General features: G+C 46.8%; 2 protein-coding genes across 2 annotated transcripts in view; both read left to right on the top strand.

Moving 5' to 3' along the window:
- Nucleotides 1-7,090, top strand: part of LOC145362251 (NF-kappa-B inhibitor alpha-like) — a 48,459-nt gene extending 41,369 nt beyond the window's left edge. The window contains exons 5-7 of the mRNA XM_080218326.1: nucleotides 2,057-2,145; nucleotides 3,204-3,464; nucleotides 4,420-7,090. Coding sequence (XP_080074452.1) covers nucleotides 2,057-2,145; nucleotides 3,204-3,464; nucleotides 4,420-4,470 — 401 coding nt within the window. The 3' untranslated portion in view covers nucleotides 4,471-7,090. The remainder of the gene's footprint in view (nucleotides 1-2,056; nucleotides 2,146-3,203; nucleotides 3,465-4,419) is intronic.
- Nucleotides 7,091-18,861: 11,771 nt separating this feature from the next.
- The window catches only part of LOC145362172 (NF-kappa-B inhibitor beta-like), a 31,110-nt gene continuing 25,779 nt past the window's right edge, over nucleotides 18,862-24,192 (top strand). Inside the window, exon 1 of the mRNA XM_080218222.1 lies at nucleotides 18,862-19,515. Coding sequence (XP_080074348.1) covers nucleotides 19,079-19,515 — 437 coding nt within the window. The 5' untranslated portion in view covers nucleotides 18,862-19,078. The remainder of the gene's footprint in view (nucleotides 19,516-24,192) is intronic.

The following is a 24,192-nucleotide window of genomic DNA, read 5'->3' as shown; positions in this document are numbered from 1 at the left end:
TAGGTTTCCTCCCACGTTCCAATGATGTGCAAGTTAGGTGGATTGGATATGCTACATTGCCCCTTGGTGTCCTAAGTTGTGTAGGTCAGATGAATAGCCATAGTAAATGTGTGAGATTATGGGGATAATGTGGGGGAGAGGACCACCTTGGATACAATACTCCATCGGAGAAAGGTGCAGACTCGATGAAAGAAACATTTTCCTTCTGCACTGTATGATTTGATTTAAAGATCGTATAAATTGTTTGCACGAGGGACCATTAAGTGGATTTGGCCATGCTAAGTTGCCCTTTAGTGTCTACAGATGCATAGATAAGGTGGATTGGCAATGCTAAATGCATGAGGTTGCGGGGATGGGGCAGAGAGGAGGGCATGGGTGGGATGCTGTTTCGGTTAGTTGACGCACACTTGATAGGCTGAATGGCCTTTTTGCACTGTAGGCACTCTATGGTTCTATACAGTCATGTGCACAACTAGATTTCTAAAAGACCATTGTTGAAGAAGGGGCAAATATGTTTGATTGGGAAAGTCTGGAATTGAGGGAGTGTAGCAATTGGGAAGATTAAGTGCGTTGAGTATGTTATCTTTGAAATGATGGAGATGTCGAGGGTAACTGATGGAGGTTTTGAATGGGTTACTGCGGAGAGAACAGTTTCTCATGTAGGGGAATTCAAAACTAGAGGGCTGTAGCTTTATGGTAGTCATTGATAAATCTAACAGGAAAATAAGAAGTTTCTTCAATAAGTGGTTAGAATGTGGAACTTGCCACAATAGGGACAGGTTGGGTCAAATAGTTTGCATGCTTTCAAAAGGGAACTGGATAAGCTCATGAGAGGAAAAGAAAGAGAAACTGAGATGAGAAAGATGGAATGGGAAGAGATTCAAGTGGAGCAGAATACCGGCACAGACTAGATGGGCTGAATGGCCTGTTACTATACAAGTCCTTAGCTCCTCGCTGGGGCACAGTTACACTGTGCAGTGTTTTGGGTGGAGTGGAATATTCTTCACTAATTGTCCTATCTGACTGTTCCTCGAGTGTAACCCAGTACAGTTACTTGGCTATTCAAGATGGAGGTGGTGGCTTAGTGGTATTGTCACTGGACTAGTAACCCAGGGGGACCCCCTCCCTCCAAAATGGGCAATGCTCTGGGGATCCTGGTTCAAATCCCACCATGGCAGATGGTGAAATTTGACTTCAATAAAAGTCTAACGATGACCATGAAATCCATCGTTGATAGTCCCACCTGGTTCACTAATGTCTCTTTAGGGAAATCTGCCGTCCTTACATGGTTGGCCTACATGTGACTCCAGGTCCAAAGCAACGTGGTTGACTCTTAAATGCCCTCAGGGATGGGCAATATATGCTGGCTCAGCTAGCGACGCCCAGATCCCACGAACGAAAAAGGAAAAAAATATAGTAGGAGTTTTTTAATTCTTTCGTGGGACCTGGATGTTGTTCACTGGCCAGCATTTATTGCCTATCCCTAGTTGCCCTTGAGAAGGTGGTGGTGAGCTGCCTTCTTGAATTGCTGCAGTCCACATGCCGTCAGGAAGGGAATTCCAGGATTTTTACCCAGTGACTGTGAAGGAACGGCCGGTATATTTCCAAGTCAGGATAGTGAGTGGCTCAGAGGGGAACTTGCAGGTGGTGTTGGTCCCATGTATCTACTGCCCTTGTCCTTCTAGATGGAAGTGCTTTTGGATTTGGAAGGTGCTAAGGATCTTTTGTGAATTGCTGCAGTGCATCTTGTAGATAGTACACACTGCTGCTACTGAGCATCGGTGGTGGAGGGAGCAGATGTTTATAGATGTGGTGGCAGCGTGAGATTGATCCCATCCTTGCCTGATGGGCTTTCTGATTGCTGATATCCCAGCCCAACCACACCATAACCAACCCTGAGTTGGTTACAGTACCCGAGATGAGAGAAACTCACTCGGGCTTGTCCAGAGAATTGAACTCTCTCTCCCCCATTTGCCCATCTGGTGGGAAGGGAGCACTGTATTTTGTGTGTGTGTGTGTGAGCTGAGTGTTAAAGGCCACTCTCCTTCTGTTGCAGGTCACACATGTCTCCACATCGCGGCAATGAAAGGCGACTGTGAAACAGTGGAACAACTGCTGGCATCAGGAGCCAACATTAACGCTCAGGTAAGTTGCCTACGTGTTGCTGTGGCTCGCTGGGGGAGTCCTGGTTGCTTCTGGCTCTGAGGCAGGGATGCTAACCTATTGCGCCACAAGACCTTGCTCAGTGGATGTTGTATCCACACAACATTATGGGCTACAATGATATTGTCACTGTAATTCAGAGACCCAATGTTCTGAGGACCTGGGTTTGAATCCCACCACAGCAGGTGATGCAATTTGAATCACAAACAAATCTGGAATTAAAAACCATGAAACCATTGTCAATTGTTGGAAAAACTCATCTGGTTCACTAATGTCCCTTTAAGGAAGGAAATCTCCATCCTTACCTGGTCTGGCCTACATGTAATTCCAGAGCCACAGCAATGGGATTGACTCTTAACTGCACTCTGAAATGGCTGAGTGAGACCTTCAGTTCAAGAGGGCGACACAGTGGTTAGCATTGCTGCCTCTCAGCAGCAGGGACTCGGGTTCGATTCCTGGTTTGGGTCACTGTCTATGCAGACTCTGCACAGACATTCTCCCCATGTCTGCATGGGGTCCCTCAAAGTGTTCTGGTTTTCTCCCACAGTCCAAAAGAAGTGCTAGTTAGGTGTATTGAGCATGCTAAATTCTCCCTCACTGTACCTGAACAGACGTCAGAGTGTGGCGATCAGGGGATTTTCATAGTAACTCCATTGCAGCGTTAATGTAAGTCAACTTGTGACTAATAAACTTTAAACAATAAGGGATGGGCAACAAATGCTGGCAAAATTAGCAATTCCCACACCTCATGAAAGAAGGAGGAAAAATCTTTCTGATAAAAGGCTTTTGTAAAAAAAAAATCATTCTTGATCCCACAAATCAGCTGTTAGCTTGTGGGAAATTTTGAATGCTAAGATTCATCCACTAGCCGGCTGTTGGTTTGGGGGAGGGGGGGGGGGGTTTGGAATTTGGCACACAGTAAGATCTCAGACTCTCCCCAAAGGTGAGTTAGTGTCTTCAGGATGGGAGTGAAACTCCTCCTTTCCCAGAGATAGTTGGAATGAATCATATAACCTTTTCCTTTGTGGCTCCCTCAACAGGAACCGAACAGCGGGAGGACTCCCCTGCACCTAGCGGTTGAGTTTCAGCATCGAGAAGTGGTGCAGCTCCTCATCGAACGTGGCGTGGATGTGGACCGGATGATGTACAACTGCTGCACAGCCTTCCATCTGACGGCAGGGCGGCCGGACCTGGAGATTCGGGAACAACTGTCCCAGCTGACCAGCCCCTCACTGATCCCGCTCTACGAGTCTTCCGATTCAGACTCCGAGGCAGAGTGGGACACCCGGTCAGACTGTGAGGTGAGCCTTAATATCGCTCATCAATATAGTGGCCAATTCTTTATCAGAGTCCACCTGTCTGGTTTGAATTTGAATAAAACCTTGGCAGTTAACTCTGCCCTGGTTTCGTTCCCGTGACAATGCCCCTTACAATCAGAGTGCACTTCCCAGCCCTAATCACACTCTCTTCATGCAGTATAAATTGTTCTTTGAGATTTGTTGTTCTTGCGAATCTGGCCTTGATCCCTCTAGTCCCAAGACCTATATCTAATTCTTTTCTTGAAACGTCACAACATCTTGCCTCAACTACTTTCTGTGATAAATGAATTCCACAAGTTCTGGGTGAAGAAATTTCTCCTCCCTTCGGCCCATAGAGGTTTACAGCATAGAAACAGGCCTTTCGGCCCAACTTGTCCATGCCGCCCAGTTTTTAACCACTAAGCAACCCCAATTGCCTGTGTTTGGCCCATATCTCTCCATACCCATCTTACCCATGTAACAGTCTTAAATGCTTTTTAAAAGACAAAATTGTACCTGTCTCTACTACTACCTCTAGCAGCTTATTCCAGACACTTGCCACCCGCTGTGAAACCGTAGCCCCTCTTGAACCCTTTTGTATCTCTCTCTCTCCCCTTAAGCCTATGCCATCTAGTTTTAGACTCCCCTACCTTTGGGAAAAGATATTGACTGTCTAGCTGATCTATGCCCCTCATTATTTTTATAGACCTCCTAAGATCACCCCTAATCCTCCTATGCTCCAGGAGAAAAGAGTCCCAGTCTATCCAAGCCTCTCCTTATAACTCCAGCCATTAAAGTCCTGAAAGGTTTGCCCCCCCCACCCTCAAACTATGACCCGCTAGTTTGAGACTTCCCCACCAATCGGAACATTGGATGATGGCACCCTCAGGGAATGGGAATAGACGAGGCAGAATCATAACAAAGCAATACTAACCTGCTTCTGACTCCTGTCTTACAGTTGCCCCTAGACTACGATGATCTGCAAATCAGAGGTCATTCTCTCCATTGAACACCTAGAACGCTCGGTGCCGTGCACTGGCTTGCATTCCAACTAAGAGAATGATTGGGTCGTCAAAGGGGAGCTTCCAACAAACTTTGGGTTCAGCGTCATCGTCTGCCCTTAACCCCCATCACCCCACTCTTCTTTCAATGCCCTGAGACATGAGGGTATCTTCAGGACAAACCACCACGTGCCAAGAAGCTGAATGTACTGACTATCACTCATCGGAACCAACGCTTTTGAGAGAGAGAGACTGCTAAAGGGGTTGGTGAGTGGGGAGAGGAGAAGAAGACCAGCTCTCGCAGAAGACGGGCTGGATGCATAGACATGAGACAGGGATGAACTGAGAGAGAATCTTGACTAAAGACTTTACCTCCCCCCACCTTTGCTTCCTAAAGCCATCATCAAGAGTGAGCAAAGTGCATCAACTTGTTTTACCTGACTGTTCAGATGGGGACTTCTTCCCCTCGTTTCCGTTCAGCCTCACCCCATGGGTAACCTTCAGTGAGGGTCAACTTGCAACAGACACATGATTAGGGATAACAATAACCGCTCTTGGGTCACTTGTTTCAAGGGCCATGCATAAAGTGACAGCTGAGACCACAGGTGGGAGAGATGAAGGTGGCCTTTCCTCCGTCCCATCCCCCATCAGGCACCAAGATTGGCTGGGAGGTGGCACTTCAACGTGGTGTAAACGCATGGCTTTGGGTGTTATCATGTAGCCTCTGTGACCTGAGTTCAAATCTTGTCCCTTCTGCTGATGGGAGAGAGGTAGTATAGGGAATGAGGCTAAGATGCCTCAGCCCAGTTTCCACTGAGCATAGGCGCATGACGTTGAACTGCCAACCTCACCCAAGATGGGGATCAGAATTGACGCCTTCTACTCAGGATTGGGATGTGCCGGAGAGCAGCTGGACCAAGATGTGAATCGTCTGAGACACAACGTTGCTTCAGTAACTTTGACCCGACTTGTCCTGGGCCATTTTTCAACTGGTGAAAATGCCAGAATCTCTCGCCCAAATCTGAATGCCAGCTACATCACACATGGCCAATTGCTTCTGTAGTAGTTGATGGGCAAAAATGGACACTAATCCTTTTCATTTCATATCCAGACATGGAGGACTGGGTTGAATTGAGAACTTGTGGACCAGCAGAAGAAAGTGTGAAGTGTAAATTAAGTATTTTGAATTGTGTAAGTGCGGGAGAGGATGATGGATCTTTTTGGTATGTTTTTATTAACTTTTTATGACGCTGATTCACTTGTTATGATTGGACAAGAGGATTGGGGGGGTTATAAATTTCATCTACAAGTCATAGAATCTCTGCAGTGCAGGAGGAGGTCATTTGGCCCAACAACAGTCCCACCCAGGCCCTATCCCCATAACCTTTCAAATTTATCCTCCTAATCCCCATGACACTAAGGGACAATAGAGCATGGCCAGCCCACATCTTTGAGAGGAAACTCATGCAGACACAGGGAGCATGTGTAAACTCCACACACAGGCTCACCTGAGGCTGGAGTTGAACCCAGCTCTCTGGCACTGTGGCAGCAGTGCAAACCACTGTGCCAGACCCAGATGGTCAGGTAAAGTGGGCAATCATAATTGTCCAAAAATCAACTTGTATCTGAGCGAGAGTATCTGCCAATGGAAAGTCTAGCCCTAATGTCACCAGTCAGAGGCTTACAGCATGGAAACAGGCCCTTCTGCCCAACTTGTCCATGCCGCCCTTTTTTTTTTTCTGAAAACCCCTAAGCTAGACTCAATTGCCATCATTTGGCCCATATCCCTCTATACCCATGTTACCCAGGTAACTGTCTAAATGCTTTATAATGTGTTTGGGACTGACAGGAAAAAGCCTCACAACATCTAGACTCAGATGCTTCCCACCTACCTTGTAATCTCCTGACACCAGAGGAAAACCCAGAGGGCAATAAAGGGTTAAAGGTAGTCTGGAGAATTCCTCTTCCCTCCAAAATCAACCCAGGCCGTCACATGGACCCAGTGTTGTCGATACACTCATTTGCTTTTCATATTAATAGGACCTCTGCTCCAAAGATGTGCAGGTTACATTGATTGGCCATGTAAAATTGACCCTATTGTAAAGGGGATTGGCATGATACCTGCATGAGGTTACAGGAACATACAGGGGTTACACAGCCTGGGTGGGATTGTGGTTGATACAGACCTGATGGACCAAATGGCCTCGTATATTGTAGGGATTCTATGACCTCCCTGGCAGGAAAGGATCCAGGTCCCCTATTCAAAGTCTGAAGCATCCTCGAGTTAAGGGGTCACCTCCCTCCCAAACAACTGGGGATGAAATTTTATGGGTCTCAATTGAGAGCTTCGGAAGAGACGAGACAAGATGGGAGGCAAATTGGTGGACTAAGGGACATGAAGAAAATAATCTGACACTATCCTTATAATACCTACCCGCCACCAAATCATATCTTGTATGTCAGTCTCAAGGAATGGCATTGGCCAACCTCGTCCACAGAATTAGCTGAAAGACTTTATTATGTTCCTGTTTTTTGGGATGATGTTGATCTGTTGAAAGTAGAACTGTACAGGCCACACATTTGTATATAAATGTCTTATTATGTAACAATAAATGATGTTGAAAATGATCTATAAATATTGTCATGTTCTACATATGTCACATACAGATTAGGAGCAGGAGTAAGACCATTTGGCCCCTTAAGCCTGCTCCTACCTGCCCATTCAATAAGGTCCTGGCTGAACTGATTGTGACCTTGCCCCACATTCCTGATGACCTTTCACCCTCTCACTAATCAAGAAATCTGTCTAGCTCGGCCTTAAAAATACTCAGTCTGCTCCGGTGTCTGAAGGAGCAGGGATTGAGACGTAGGCCGGAATTCTCCCATCCCGCCTGCTGCTGGAATTTTAGTAGACAATGTGAAGCCCCATTGATAGTTGGGTGGGGATTCCTGGCTTTTGGACCAGTGCGCCTGGAGAATTCTGCCCATTTTCTGTCAGGTTGCTTGGATGTGGTGATGATGGTTGAGGGGTGGGATTTCTCCTCATGCGCCTCTGTCACACAGCCCACTCCCACTTCTCCAGGCACTATACGTCAATGGATGAATACATAATGAGGAGCGCTGGCCAGGAATATGACTCAAGTTACATGTTAGTAGGATGGTGGAAAAAAAAGACAGATGGGACACTTGTCTTTATCATTCAAGGCATGGATTACAAAATCTGTGGGGCGGCACGGTAGTTAGCACTGCTGCCTCAGTGCCAGGAACCCGGGTTCAATTCCGGCCTCGGTTGTCTGTCCACATAGAATCTGATGTGGAGATGCCGGCGTTGGACTGGGGTAAACACAAGTCTCACAACACCAGGTTAAAGCCCAACAAGTTTATTTGGTAGTAAATGCCACAAGCTTTCAGGGCTCTGCCCCTTCATCAGGTGAGTGGAGAGTTCTGATCACAAACAGAGTTCTGATCATATAAAGGCACACAGTTTACAGAATACTAATTAGAATGTGAATCTTTACAGCAAATCAAATCTTAAAGAACCAGAGAATGTGTGTGGAGATAGCATTAAGCATAGGTTAGAGATGTATATTGTCTCCAGACAGGACAATAAGTGAGAAGGAGCAAGCCCAGGCAAGTCATGGGGGTTACAAATAGTGTGACATGAACCCAAGCTCATAAAATCCTACATTGTCATAGAATCCTACAGTGCAGAAGAAAGCCATTTGGCCCATCAAGTCTGCACTACCACAAACCCACCCAGATTGGGCCCCAACCCCATGTATTTCACCTAGCTAGTCCCCCTGACACCAAGTGGCAATTCAGCATAGCAAATCCACCTAACCTGCACATCTTTGGAGTGCAGGAGGAAACCAAAGCACATGGCAGAAACCCATGCAGACATGGGGAGATCATGCAAACTCCACACAGACAGCGACCCGAGGCCAGGAATTGAACCTGGGCCCCTGTTGCTGTGAGGCAGCAGTGCTAACCACTGTGCCCCTCCTGTCTGTGTGGAGTCTGCACGTTCTCCCCATGTCTGTGTGGGTTTCCTCTGGGTGCTCCATTTCCTCCCACAGTTTAAAGATGTGCAGGTTAGGTTGATTGGACATGCTAAAATGTCCCTTAGTGTGTCAGGGGGATTCGGAGGGTTGTGGGATAGGGCTTGGATGGGATTGTTGTCAGTGCAAGCCCGATGGGCCAAATGGCCGCCTCCTGCACTGCAGATTTTAAAAGCAGAGAGATCATGTTGGAATTTTATAGAACTTTGTGAGGTTACAGCTGGAATACTGTGTGCAGTTCTAGTCACCTCATTATCGGAAGGATGTGATTGCAGTGGAGGGGGTGCAGAGGAGATTCACCAGGATGCTGCCTGGGATGGAACATTTAAGTTGTGAAGAGAGGTTGGGAAGGCTTGGGTTGTTTTTGTAAAAAGTCTGACAACGCCAGGTTTTAGTCCAACCTATTTATTTGATAATATACTCGCAAGCTTTCGGGTTAGCCCCTTCGTAGAGAAGACTGAGGGGCAACCTGATTGAGGTGTTTATGACTTGCTTGGACAGAGTGGATAAGGAGCAGTTTAGTTGAAGGGTCAGTCACCAGGGGACATAGGTTCAAGGTGAGGGGTGGGAGGTTTAGGAGGAGATGTGAGGAAAAGGTTTTTTACCCAGAGGGTGTTGACAGTCTGGAAGGGTGGTGGAGGTGGGATGCCTCACATCCTTTAAAAAGTATCTGGATGAGTACTTGGCACGTCATAACATTCAGGGCTATGGGCCAAGTGCTGGTAAAAGAGATTAGGTGGGATTAGGTGTGTGTCAGTGCAGACTCGATGGGCTGAAGGGCCTCTTCTGCACTCTATGATTCTAAGTGTCGGGAGTGGGGCTCGAACCCACAAGCTCCTGATGCAGAGGGGAGAGAGAGCACAAGATCCTCAGTTCTCCTCGAGGCAGGGATGGCTACAAGGAAGTCGGCAGGAGGCACGCACAATAGAAACATGATCCCTTCACTGAACAAGACATGCAGTCTGTCACAATTTCACAACTCAATGTCAAATGGGCATGAGGAATAGGAACGGGCTGTCTGAAACTTATCTATAAAACAGGAAATAGTTTTCACATCTATGTCACAGTTCAGGAGATAACCATGATTGGATATGCGACAGCTGGTCCTAGTCATATCCAATTTGGACATTATTCAGTAGAAATTTATTCAAATGTCACAGGGTGATGAATCATGGCTGGAGTTATTTAACTCGAGATCATCTGTTTCTATTACTGTCTGCTGTCAACTCAAACTTTTCAACCTTTTAGTGATTTTGACTCAATCAAATCACAATGCAGAACGCAGAGGGAGACCCATAGCAGCACATGAAGGGTAGGTGCAGCAAGAGGCCATTTGGCCCCCTCAGGCCTACTATGCAATACAGCGAGATCATGCTTGATCTGATAGTGGCTTTTCCCACGTGCATCCACCAGCCCCCACTCTCTAATCTTTAATTCCTTTGAATATAGGAGGGCACGTTAGCACAGTGGTTAGTACTGCCGCCTCACAGCGCCAGAGACCCAGGTTCGATTCCAGCCTTGGGTCACTGTCTGCACATTTTCCCCATGTCTCTGTGGGTTTCCTCTGGGTGCTCCTGTTTCCTCCCACAGTCCAAAGTAGGTTAGGTGGATTGGCTATGCTAAATTGTTCCTTAGTGTCCCAAGATATGCAGTTTAGGTGGATTGGCCATGCTAAATTACCCCTTAGTGTCCAAAGATGTGCAGTTTGGGTGGATTGGCCACGCTAAATTGCCCCTTAGTGTCCCAAGATGTTCAGTTTAGGTGGATTGACCATGCTAACTTGTTCCTTTGTATCCCAAGATGTGCAGGTTAGGTGGATTGGCCAGTCCAAATTGCTCCTTAATGTCCCAAGGTGCGCAGTTTAGGTGGATTGACCATGCTAAATTGTTCCTGTGTATCCCAAGATGTGCTGGTTAGGTGGATTGGCCGTGCTAAATTGCCCCTTAGTGTCCCAAGATGCGTAGGTTAGGTGAATTGGCTATGCTAAATTGTCCCTTAGTATCTGAAGATGTGCAGGATAGGAGGATTGGCCATGCTAAATTGCCCCTTAATATCAGGGGGATCGGCAGGGTTACGAGGATAGGTGGGGTTGTTGTCTGCGCAGGCTTGATGGGCTGAATGTGCTCCTTTTGCACTGTAGGGATTCTATGGATGCTATGAACCTCAGTCACACAGGGAAAGCTATGTGCAAATGACAGGTTTTGATTAAAGAAAATCCAGATAAGGCTCAAAGACGATCTAGTTGAATGTTGTACAGCTGCAGCTCACTTCTGTCCATTGGAACAAGGAGCAATGGAAAGGAAGGTTGAGATACCATTCAGTCATAGAGTCATAGAGAGTGATGAGCTTTACAGCATAGAGACAGGCCCAACTTGTCCAGGCTGCCCTTTTTTTTAAACCCCTAAGCTAGTCCCAATTACCTGCATTTGGCCCATATCCCTCTATACCCACCTTACCCATGTAACTGTCTAAATTCTTTTTAAAAGACAAAATTGTACCCGTGTCTACTACTACCTCTAGCAGCTCGTTTCAGACACTCACCACCCTCTGTGTCAAGTAAATTACCCCTCTGGACACTTTTATATCTCTCCCCTCTCACCTTAAACCAATGCCCTCTAGTTTTAGGTTCCCCCATCTTTGGGAAGGGAGTGAATGGTCAGAGATATAGCTATTATTTCTTGACGATATAACATGCATAGTTGGATATTATGCCCTTATTTATGCATGATGAAACCTTAACTGTGATTGGATAGAGATAAGATGTTAGGAGTTAGGTGGATTGGCCATGCTAAATTGGCCCTTACTGTCAGGGTGATTAACTAGGGTGGGGTTATGCGGATAGGGCCCGGGTGGGATTGTGGTCGGTGCAGACCCGATGGGCCGAATGGCCTTCTTCTGCACTACAGGATTTTGTGATAACTTCTACACGTCTATTAGTAAATGCTAATTACTTGCAATCGAAGCTGAGACTTCAGCTACCTTTATATTTCTAAATTTTTCACTCTGAATGGCTTCATTCAGAGGCCTGTAGCTATTGTAAAATTCATCTGAAACCGCCCTGGCACTTTGCTTGGCCACTTGACAGTTTTAAATACAACAAGAAAACTACTATAACAGCCCCTAACAGAAAGAGCTATTCTGTCCCTTGCCCTTTCCCCCCCCCCACCCAAGAGCTTGCAGTTTTTCTCTATTTCAAGGATTAATCCAATCTGCTTTTGAAAGTTCCCCCTTCAACCTGCTTTTCAGGCGGCGCTTGCCAGATCACTTACTGCTCTTAATCTCATGTCTCCCCCACCTCCCCCCCCCCCCCCCCCAACCCCCGCAACAATTTTTTGGGGTATGTTTTGTCTCAGTCAGAGCACCGCTTTGCATAAAACCACTGAGAGATGGTGAGCGTGTTGACTCAAGAATTGCACAGCCTCACTGCGATCTTCTTATTTCTGAACTTACGTGGGTGTGACTTCGAGCGAGTCTGCTGAGGGCGCCCACGCAATAACCGCCGGGACAATTGCAGAGCTTGCAAAAAAAAAAGGAAAGAGAAACCATACACAGCCCGCCAAAATAATCCAACCCACAGAGCTGCCACTCGTCCATCATTTGCTGTTTTGACACAGGCGGTGGAAGCTGGGGAGGCGGGTGGGGAAGGGGGATGTACTTTTAAATAGCAACTCGCTGCCACATAGTGTCCACTTACCACCTCTCAGGCCCTAGTTTGACTCAAGGCGTTTGCGTGAGAGTAACACATGGAAATAGGGTATAGTGGGGAGGCAGTGGCATAGTCGCTGGACTAGCAATCCAGGGTTAAAAAAATAGTAAAGTTAGTGTCACAAGTAGGCTTACTTTAACACTGCAATGAAGCTACTGTGAAAATCCCCTTGCCGCCACATTCTGGCACCTGTTCGGCTACACTGAGGGAGGATTTAGTACAGCCAATGCACCCTACGGTCACGGGCATTTGGCCTCCGACCGTGGGTAAGTGTTCTCCAACGCAGCCTTCACGACACACGACAGCGCAGAGTCGCTGAGCAGAGACTGATAGCCAAGTTCCGCACACATGAGGACGGCCTCAACCGGAATCTTGGGTTCATGTCGCACTATCTGTAACTCCCAAGACTTGCCTGGGCTTGCAAAATCTCACTGTCTGTTCTGTCTGGAGACAATACACATCTCTTTAGCCTGTGCTACTCTCTCCACTCACATTATCTGTACTTTTAAGACTTGATTACCTGTCAAGACTCGCATTCCAATCATTAATTTGTAAATTGAGTTTGTGTCTTTATATGCCCTGTTTGTGAACTGGGCTCCTACTCACCTGATGAAAGGGCAGCGAGCACTCTGAAAGATAGTGGCCTTTGCTACCAAATAAACCTGTTGGACTTTGACCTGGCGTTGTGAGATTTCTTACAATGCACCCGAACCAGCACGTCTTTCGGACTGTGGGAGGAAACTGGGGCACCAGAGGAAATCCACGCAGACACGGGGAGAACAAGCAGATTCTGCACAGACAGTGACCCAAGCTGGGAATTGAACCCGGATCCCTGGTGCTGTGAGGCAGCAGTGCTAACCACTGTGCCACCATGCCACCTTGGGGACCGGGTGTTGGAATGTTAAAGTTAAAGTTTATTTATTTGTTACAAGTAAGGCTTACATTAACGCTGCAATGAAGTTACTGTGAAATTCCCCTAGTCGCCACATTCCAGCACCTGTTCGGGTCAATGCACACTAACCAGCACATCTTTCAGACTGTGGGAGGTGAAATGTGGGATAACATTGGATCTGTTATAGTTTAACCTACGATAACAAGTTGTAAAGGTCAACTGACCCAGTAGACTATGGGTAGCCAATGAGAAAATGATGTGGTGGTCAGCTGACCAGCTGATTCCCTATGAGTAGGAATCTGTTGGGAATTGTGGGAAGCTTGGAATGGCCCAAGGTGAGGCCTCAGCTGTTGGAGTAATGAAGTTTATTTATTAAACCTTTTTCTTTGATTTAACCATTGAAGGAAGATTACTTTTATTTTATTGCCTATAATTGAAGAGTAGCTTCTTCTCCTGGATGAACAACTAGGTTTGAATCCTGCCATGGCAGATAGTAGAATTTGAATTCAATAAAAATCTGGAACTTAAAGCCTAATGATCACAAAATCATTATTTATAAGTTTATTTATTCGCGTTACAAGTAGGCTTTACATTAATGCTGCAATGCAGTTACTGTGAAAATCCCCTAGTTGCAACACTCTGGTGCTGTTCGGGTACACTGAGGGAGAATTTATGCATAGTGGCACAATGGTTAGCACTGCTCCCTCACAGCCCAATGGACCTGAGTTCGATTCTGGCCTCGGGTCACTGTCCGTATAGAGTTGCACAATCCCTCGTGTCTGCGTGGGTTTCCTTCGGGTGCTTTGGGTTTCCTCCAAATATGTGCAGGTTAGGTGGATTGGCCATGATAATTTGCCTTTTAGTGTCAGAGGGATTAACAGCATAAATATGTTGGGTAGAGGGGGGGTAGGGCCTGCGTGGGATTGTGGTTGGTGCATGCTCAATGGGCCGAATGGCCTTCCTTCTGAACTGTAGAGATTCTATGACTGTATGGAAAGAGCAGCCTGGACAGTCTACCCTGATAATTCTATACCTCTCATGTCTATTACAATCCTTGTCAATCTCTTTTCCTGTACATTCCTCAATGAATGTAGCCCAATCCATCACACAAACCAGCCTCCCATCCATTGACTCTGTCTACACTTCCCCACACCTCGGCAAAGCAACCAGCAGAATTAAGGGCCCCACACACCCCGGACATTCTCTCTTCCACCTTCTTCCATTGGGAAAAAGATACAAAAGTCTGAGGTCACGTACCAACGACTCAAGAACAGCTCCTTTCCTGCTGCTGTCAGACTTTTGAATAGACCTATCTCACACTAAGTTGATCTTTCTTTAAACCCTAGCTATGAGTGTAACATTTCACTCTGCACTCTCTCCTTTCCTTCTCTATGAACGGTATGTTCCCTCAGTACAGCACGCAAGAAACAATGCTTTTCACTGTATACTAATACATGTGACAATAGTAAATCAAATCAAATGCTGGAAAATCTCAGCAGGTTGGACAGCATTCGTGGAGAGAGAGAGAATAGCGCCAATGTTTCGAGTTTGGATGACCCTTGGTCAGAGCTGTTCCAGATTCCAGCATCCGCTTTTATCTGAGAGATCCTGTTTTTATGACGTGGTGACCAGAACTTTGCACAGCGCTGCACTGTGGTCTAATCTCAGTGCCAGTTAAATATAACTCTGCATAGTTCTGCAAATCTAATCTCCCTGAAATTAACCCCAAGTGCTTTTGTTCGCATTTGTATGAAGTTGTCAACCCCTCGTAAAGAGGTTAAAAAAAATCCCACAGCTGTAACATGCAAATCAGTTCCTGATCACAAGTGAAAAGGAACAGTCGATCCTTTGCACCAGTTGCTGAAGGTAAGCGCACAGGTGGGGCAGGTGGTAAAGAAGGCAAATGGCAAGTTGGCCTTCATTGTGAGAGGTTTCGAGTATAGGAACAGGGATATGTTGTTGCAACTATACTTGGTGAGGCCATACCTAGAGTACCGTGTGCAGTTTTGGTCTCTTTTTGTGAGGAAGGATGTTCTTGCTCTCGAGGGAGTGCAGTGAAGGTTTGCCAGGCTGATTCCAGGGATGGCGGGACTGATGTATGAGGAGAGATTGACTAGGGTAGGATTGTTTTCGCTGGAGTTCAGACAAATGAGGAGGGATTTCATAGAGGCTTATAAAATTCTAACAGGACTAGACAGGGTAGATGCAGGGAGGATTGTGGGGGAGTCCAGAACAGTAGATCACAGTCTAAGGATTCGGGGTAGACCATTTAGGACGGAGATGAGGAGATATTTCTTCATCCAAAGAGTGTTGAGTCTGTGGAATTCATTACCACAGGAATTAGTTGATGCCAAAACATTGAATGTATTCAAGAGGTGGCTGAATAGAGCACTTGGGGCGAATGGGATCAAGTTATGGAGAAAAAGCAGGATGAGGCTATTGAGTTGGATGATCAGCCATGATCGTAATGAATGGCACAGCAGGATCAAAGAGCCAAATGGCCTTCTCCTGTTCCTATTTTCTATGTTTCTATGAGTAGGACCCTTGATTCGAGCCTATCTCATTGATGTTAACCTTCCTGGCCTACAGTCCAACTGTGATCCGGGGATTGCTTCTTTGTTATTAGTTTATTTTATTAGTGTCATAATAGGTTTACATGAAGTTAACATGAAAATCCCCTAGTTGCCACACTCTGGTGCCTGTTCAGGTACACACATGGCCAATGTACCTAACCGGCACGTCTTTTGGACTGTGGGAGGAAACCAGAGCACCCCGAGGAAACCCATGCACTCACGGGGAGAATGTGCAAACTTTGCACAGGCAGTGACCCAAGCCAGGAAACAAATCCAGGTCCCTTGCGCTGCGAGGCAGCATTGCCAACCACTGTGCCACCGTTCTTGAGTTCTGGTGAGGCCACAACTGGAGTACTGTGTGCAGTTCTGGTCATCATAAGTACAGGAAGGATGTAATTACTCTGGCGAGAGTGCAGAGGAGTTTTACGAGAATGTTGCCAGGGCTAGAAAAGAGTAGCTATGAGGATTGGAGTGGTTGGGGTTATTTTTCTTGGAACTAAGAAGGCTGAGGGGGTGACTTGATAGAATTGTACAAAATTATGAGGGGAAGAGATAGAGTGGATGGGATAAAGTTGTTTGCTTTGGCAGAGAATTCTAGAACCATAGATTTTCTGCATGCCAAGCATAAGCCCCTGCCATTTTCGCCAACTCCAGCGTGATGCCACCACCAAACACATCTCCCCTTCGCTCCCTCTGTTAGCATTCCTCAGAGATGATTTTCTCCAGGGTAACCTAGTCCACTCCTCCATTATACCCAACACCATCTTCTATGCTCACCATCCAAGGTCCAAAACACACGTTCCAGGTTAAGCAGTGTTTCGCTCGCACCTCTTTCAATTTGGTGTATTGCATTCGCTGCTCTCAATGTGGCCTCCTCCATATCGGAGAGACCAAGCGTAGACTGGGTGATCACCTTACTGAGCACCTTCGGTCTGTGCGCAGTCAGGACCCTGACCTTCCGGTTGTTGCCATTTTAACACACGATCCTGCTCCCATGCCCACATGTCTGTCCTTGGCCTGCTGCAATGTTCCAGTGAAGCTCAACGCAAATGGGAGGAACAGCATCTCATCTTCCAGCTCGGCACTTTACACTCTTCCGGTCTCAACATCGAATTCAACAACTTCAGATGATTTGCTCTGCCCCACCTCCACCCCTCCGTTTTCATTCTGTTTATTTAACTTTTTACTGTTCTCTACCTTTTATTTCTTTATTGTCTTTCTTTATTTTTCTTCCCCTCCCCACTCTTCTCCCTAATTCATTCCTCTTCCCTTACCTTTTCTCCCCCCACTTCCCCTTTTCTACATTCTACCTCTGTCCTATCTCCCCCCAGCCTCACCCCCAACATCTTCATCCATCACAGCTTAAACCTTCTCTGCTGTTTGGCCATTCACACCCTTTATTCTCTCTATGGACTGCCATTAGCAGCCTTTCCCCTGGTTCCTGTGGCTATGACTCATCTTTTATTCCCTCACCCTGTGGTATAAATATCTCCCACTTTTTAGCTTTGACAAAGGGTCATCTGGACTCGAAACGTCAGCTCTTTTCTCTCCTTACAGATGCTGCCAGACCTGGTGAGGATTTTCCAGCATTTTCTCTTTTGGACATAGATTCAAGATAAGGAGCAGTAGGTATAGACAGGACTTGTGGAAGAATTTTTTTATGCAGAGGCTGTTGGATGTCTGGAATTATCTGCATCTGAAGCGCTGTAAGCTACAGGTGCGGGCTAGGTGTAGAAAGGTGATATTAGACTGTGCCATTAAGCCACTAACCACTGCGCCACAATGAAGCTGCAGCACTTTGAACCTAAAATGTGATTATTTCTAACTTCTGGGAGCCAGAAGATATAACAGGACCTTTGACCCTGGTGTCCTGGCTAACATGTATCCATGATGTGGAGATGCCGGCGTTGGACTGGGGTAAACATGAGGTAACATGTATCCCTCAACCAATATCCCAATTAGTCAGTTGTTATCACAAAATGTTGCTTTTTGGGATCTTACTGTGTACTTATTGGCTGCTTTGTTTCTTGCATTTCAACAATCACTGGACTTTGAAACGCATGTGTTTCATTGCCAGTGAAGTGCTTTAGATGTCCTGAGGTTCTGTATCAATGGGCGGCATGGTGGCACAGTGGTTAGCATTGTGGCCTGAAAGCGTCAGGGACCCGAGTTCGATTCCGGCCTTGGGTGACTGTCTGTGTGGAGCTTGCAGATTCTCCCTGTGCCTGAGTGGATTTTCTCTGGGTGCCTGGTTTTGCTTCTGTACTCCAAAGATGTGCAGATTAGGTGGATTGACTATGTTAAATTGCCCCTTCATGTCCAATGATGTGCAGGTTAGGTGGATTGGCCATGCTAAATTGTTCCTTAGTGTCCAAAGATCTGCAGGTTGGGTGGATTGGCCATGCTAAATTGCCCCTTAGCATCCAAAGATGTTTATTTTAGTGGATTGGCCATGCTAAATTGCTCCTTAGTGTGCAAAGATGTGTGGGTTAAGTGGAGTGCCCATGCTAAATTGCCCCATAGTGTCCAAAGATGTGCAGGTTAGGTGGACTGGCTATGCTAAATTGCCCCTTAGCATCCAAAGATGTTTAGTTTCGTGGATTGACCATGCTGAATTGACCCTTAGTGTCCCAAGATGTGCAGGTTAGGTGGATTGGCCATGATAAATTGTCCTTTAGTGTCCAAAGATATGCGGGTTAAGTGGGTTGGCCATGCTAAATTGTCCCCTGGTATCGGGGGGAATCAGTGGGGTAAATATGTGGATTTACAGGGATAGGGCTTGGGTGGTCAGTGCAGGCTCGATGGGCCAAATGGCCTCCTCCTGCACTGTAGGGACTCTATTGTTCTACAATAAGGCCATCACCATTTGTGGGATCTTACCGTGTGTCGACTGGCTGCTTCCTTCCCTGCATTTCAACAAAATCACCGCACTTTAAAAAAAACAAATCTGTTCCATTGCCAGGAGAAAGCTTTGGAGGTCCTGAGGTGCTGGAGCAGGGCCAAGTCTTGGAGTTGTTGTTGTTGTTGTTGTTGTTGCTGCTGCAGAAAAAGACTACAACTACCAGAAAGCATTGCGGCAGGTGCGCCGTTTGCGCATGCGCACAACTGGCGGACCGGCAGCTACCTGGTAGTAAGGCGCGCTCTGATTGGCCGGCGGCCGAGCTGGGGGGTTTCCCGCTGCTGGGATGAGTAAACAAGGCGGACATTTTCGCTCGGTTGTCCGGCGTCGGTGACCACTTTCCTCTTGTCTCCCTATGTAAACCGCTGCCTCCGGTACCAAACATGGCCCATTTACCTCATAAATTTCGCTGAAGAGTTGAAATGTGCCATTAGAATTTATCTGCCGAGGAGTTTTTTTTCCCCCTTGAAGTGGCAGCTCGGCAGAAGATGGAGGTTGTCCAGCAGCAGCGTCAGCAGCAGCAGAACAGCGTTGGAGCTAAGCGGTCGCCCAAGCTGGGCACCGCCAAAGTGGCTGCCCCCTGGGCGGGCAAGGCCAACTTGGAGAACCATGGGGAGCCCTTGGGGGTGGAGGGTGATGACTTCTACGACAGTGGCATTGGCTCCCTCAGTGAGCTGCAGGTCAGGGAGTTCGATGAGTGGGGTGGCGTTGACCAGGGCGCTCTTGAGTTTGGAGAGAGCCAGGGTGGCGGTGGGCACATGGCCACAGGCACTGAGCCTGACATCTGCCCGTCCACCCAACGGCGAGTGGAGAGCGGCATCGGCCAGATCACCCGGGGCATCGAGAAGGTGGAGCTCGGCCATGCCCCCGAGAGGGCGGTCACCTTGGAAGACCTGCTCGGCTACTGCACCGAAGACTTTGACTCGTGAGTATCTCTCCTCAGAAGGGGGGCAAAGGAAGAAATGCCACCATGAAGTGGGTACAGTTGTTGACCTAACTGCACCACCTTCCCTGAATAAGGATGGAGAAACACGCCTGTGAATGCACGTGCTGAACCTCCCAATGCCAACAACAAACTATGCCAACTTTCGAATGAGGCGTTCTGAGGCAAATGTTTAAAAAAAAATAGTGCTTTTTGAAAGAAGAAGTAAGAGTGTCTCTTGGTTGCCTACATGTTCAGGTCCCACTTCAACAACCTGAGTGCAAAATTTGAGGCTAATGCCTCCAGTGCAGAGGGAGGGGGTCCATCTATCAGATGAGCTTTTAAACCAAGCTCCCATGTGCCCTCTGATTTCTTGGCACTATTTTGAGAAGGACAGGGAATCCCCCTCCTCCTCCTCCCCCTCAATCGTGGCATCCTCATCACAGTTTTCTTCCTCTGTCAAGTAAAAGGTCATACGGCCATTATTGTTTGTGTGCATAAATTGCTTGCGGCACAGTGTTGAGCACTGCTCACATTGCCAGGGACCCAGGCTCAATTCTGGCCACAGGTCGCTCACAATCTATGTGGAGTTTGCACGCTGTTCCCATGTCTGTGTGGGCTCCCTCCGACAGTCCAAAGATGAGTGGGTTTGGTGGATTGGCCACACTAAATTGCCCCTTAGTGTTCAGTGATGTGCAGGTTAGATGGATTAACCATGTTAAATTGCCCCTTAGTGGCAGTTGGACTAACAGGATAAATACATGGGGTTACAGGGATAGGACCTGGGTGGGATTATTGTTGGTGCAGGCTCAATGGGCCTCCTTCTGCACTGTAGGGATTCTATGATTTTTATAACAGTTTAAAGTTTATTTATTAGTGTCACAGGCGACATGGTGGCACATTGGTTAGCACTGCTGCCTCACAGCTCCAGAGACCTGGGTTTGATTCTTGGCTCGGGTCACTGTCTCTGCGGAGTTTGCACATTCTCCCTCTGTTGCATGGGTTTCCTTCGGGCGTTCTGGTTTCCTCCCAAAAAACGTATGGGTTAGGTTGATTGACCATGCTAAATTGCTCACACTGGTATGTGTGAGTTAAAGGGATTAACGGAGTATAAATATGAGGTGCTGGGGTAAGGGCCTAGGTGGGATTGTTGTGGGTGCAGACTCAATGGGCCAAATAGCTTCCTTCTGCACTGTAGTGTTTCTATGAATTTCAAGAAGTAGGTTTACATTAACACTGCAAAGAAGTTACTGTAAAAATCCCCTAGTTGCCATTCTCTGACACCGAGAGAGAATTTAGCATGGATGATGCACCTAAGATACGTCTTTTGGACTTTGAGAGGAAACCCATACAGACACAGGGAGAACGTGCAAACTCCACATAGACAGTGACCCAAGCCGGGAATCGAACCTGGGTCCCTGGCACTGTGAGGCAGAAGTGCCAACCACTGTGCTACCGAGACTGAACTTTAAAAGTGCCTATAATGTGCTTTGGAGCGTTCTATAAAAATCCTAAATTGTACTGTTCTGCTCTGGTTAGATGTATTCCCGGAGGCTCTCTCTTATCGCCACACCCCAACTGGTCTTTCAGACTTCTTAACTCCAATCAACAACATTTTTAGAACTAGCGTGCAAGAGAATTAGGGAAAATAATTGCTTTTTTTTAATTACCTGACCTAGTGAAGTTAACATGGGCCTTCCTTTCACCCCTGCAACCTGGGTGCAAATCCAACCCAGTGGCTGAGATGATCCCACGTGAAATGACTTTGGCCCGTCCTAGACCAACACCCCACTGGGTCCACAGCACAAAGCTCACGTTCACTGCCAATCTTAAGAGTAGCTCGAAGAACTGTCACACCAGTGCAATTGAAAGTGGAGCGTAGGTGCTTTATTAGGCTGCGCAGAGGGAGCTTTACCCTGCATGCTGGCATGGAAGTCAGGAATCAAACCCGCGTAGAGGGGTGGCACAGTGGTTAGCACTGCTGCTTCACAATTCCAGGGACCTGGGTTTGATTCCCAGCTTGGGTCACTGTCTGTGTGGAATTTGCACATTCTCATTGTGTCTGTGTGGGTTTCCTCCGGGTGCTCCGGTTTCCTCCCACAGTCCAAAGATGTGCAGGTTAGGTTGATTGACCATGCTAAAATTGCCCCTTAGTGTCCTGAGATACATAGGTTAGAGGGATTAGTGGGTAAATATGTAGGGATATAGGTGTAGGGCCTGGGTGGGATTGTGGTCAGTGCAGACTCGATGGCCCAAATGGCCTCTTTCTGCACTGTAGGGTATCTATGATTCGGTGGACGCCTAAAATCATTAGATATCAATATCGCTTGTCTCGAGGAGCTCCGAATTAAGATGAAAGTTAACACAGATACTGCAGTGGTGTCCGAGGTTGTATATTTGTAATAATCTTTATGTGGTGACCCTGATTTTGAATTGTCCCGCCATTAGCGGTTGTGGCCCTCGGCTCTAGAATTTCCTCCCTAAACTTCCCTGCCCTTTCAACTGGCTTCCCGCCTTGAATTTGCCCCCTAAAGCTCATCAATCAGACAAGGGGTCATAGTTTGAGGATAAGGGGTAAACCTTTTAGAACTGAGGCGAGGAGAAATTTCTTCACCCAGGGATTGGTGAATGTGCGGAATTCACTACCATAAAGTAGTTGAGGCCAAAACGTTGTATGATTTCAGGAAGAAATTAGATAGAACTCTTGGGTCTAAAGGAATATGGGAGGCGGGTGAGATCAGAATATTGAATTTGATGATCAGCCATGATCATAATGAATGGTGGAGCAGGCTCGAAGGGCCAAATGGCCTATCTCTGCTAATTTCTGTATTTCTATCTATCCAGTCATTGCTCATTCGAGGACCTCTTGCCCTATTATCTCCTTGTCTGCATGTCAGATTGTGCCTAATTCTGGCCCTTTGAAGCACCTTGGGATGGTTTACTACATTACAGGTGTTATATAAACATATCTAGCTATTCGGAGAGGCTCTTTTTCATAGACTGTTAAATATCTTTTTTCTACAAATCCTGCATGTGAGCCAAGGATCTGCCATCCATGACACCAATATCTATTGTAGGTATTAAAGTGGTTATTCCTGAACAGGCTAAATGGGTGATGAGATACCCCAGATCCTAATATCCCATTTGCCTCACAGCCCTGTTGGATGGAGACTTTACAGTTCATTTGACACATCCTCACAGAAGAAGGAATAATCTTATATTTCCATGGCAACCTTCACACCCTTGCTGCATAAGATCCCTACTCAAAAGTTAAGTAGTTTTGGCCTCAACTACTTTCTGGTAGTGAATTCCACAAATTCACCACCCTCTGGGTGAAGAAATTTCTCTTCGCCTTAGTTTGCCCCTTATCCTCAAACTATGACCCCTGATCTGATTGAGCTTTAGGGGACAAATTCAAGGAGGGAAGCCAGTTGAAGGGGCAGGGAAGTTTAGGGAGGGAATTCTAGAGCTGAGGGCCACAGCTGCTAATGGCGGGACAATTGAAAATCAGGGTCACCATATAAATATTGTTACAAATATACAACCTCGGACATCACTACAGTATCTGCGTTAACTTTCATGATTAAGATTAATATGATTTAGAGGGTTGCTATGTAGGAAAAATGGCAGGAAGGTCCTTGAAAGAGCGAAGATTGGACAGACAAACTCATAGAAAGTAGAAGCAGGGGTAGGCCACTCGGCCCTTCGAGCCTGTTCTGCCATTCATCATAATCATGGCTGATCATCAAATTCAATATCCTGATCCCACCTTCATTTCCATAGCTCTAGATCCCTTTAGCCCCAAGAGCTAAAGATCCCAGACATTGATAGGATGCAGAGCTGGACCGAAAAGTGGCAGATGGAGTTGAACCCTGATAAGTGCAAGGTGATTCATTTTGGTAGGACAAACTTGAATGCAGATTACGGGATCAACGGCAGGGTTCTGAGGAATGTGGAGGAACAGAGAGACGTTGGGGTTCATATCCGCCGATCTTTGAAGGTTGCTACTCAAGTGGATAGAGCTGTGAAAGAGGCTTATAGTGTGTTTGCGTTTATTAACGGGGGTTTGAGTTTAAGAGTCATGGAGTTATGCTGCAACTATACTGGATCTTGGTGAGACCACATTTGTGTGCAGTTCTGGTCACCTCACATCAGAAGGATATGGAAGCATTGGAAAGAGCACAGAGGAGATTTACCAGGATGCTGCCTGGTTTGGAGGGTAGGTCTTACGAGGAAAGGTTGAAGGAGCTGGGGCTTTTCTCTTTAGAGTTGAGGACGATGAGAGGCGACTTAATAGAAGTTTATAAGATGATGAGGGGGATAGATTGTTTTCTCGGGTGGATGTAGCTATTACAAGGGGGCATAACTCTAAGGTTCATGGTGGGAGATATAGGAGGGATGTCCGAGGTAGATTCTTCACTGAGTGGTTGGGGTGAGGAATGCACTGCCTGCTGTGATAGTGGAATCGGACACTTTAGGAACTTTCAAGCAGTTATTGGATAGGTAATGGAGCACACCAGAATGATAGGGAGTGGGGTAGTTTGATCTTGAGTTCAGACATAGCTCAACACAGCATCGAGGGCCGAAGGGCCTGTACTGTTCTGTGTAGCTATATCTAATTTCTTTCTGAAATCGCACAATGTTTTGACCTCACCTACTTCCTCTGGGAGTGAATTCCAC

This window comes from Carcharhinus amblyrhynchos, unplaced genomic scaffold (assembly GCF_965287045.1).
Source record: "Carcharhinus amblyrhynchos unplaced genomic scaffold, sCarAmb.v2.hapA scaffold_37, whole genome shotgun sequence".
Taxonomy (NCBI): domain Eukaryota; kingdom Metazoa; phylum Chordata; class Chondrichthyes; order Carcharhiniformes; family Carcharhinidae; genus Carcharhinus; species Carcharhinus amblyrhynchos.
Note: the sequence above shows the minus strand (reverse complement) of the source record. Positions and strands in the feature narration are given on the sequence as shown.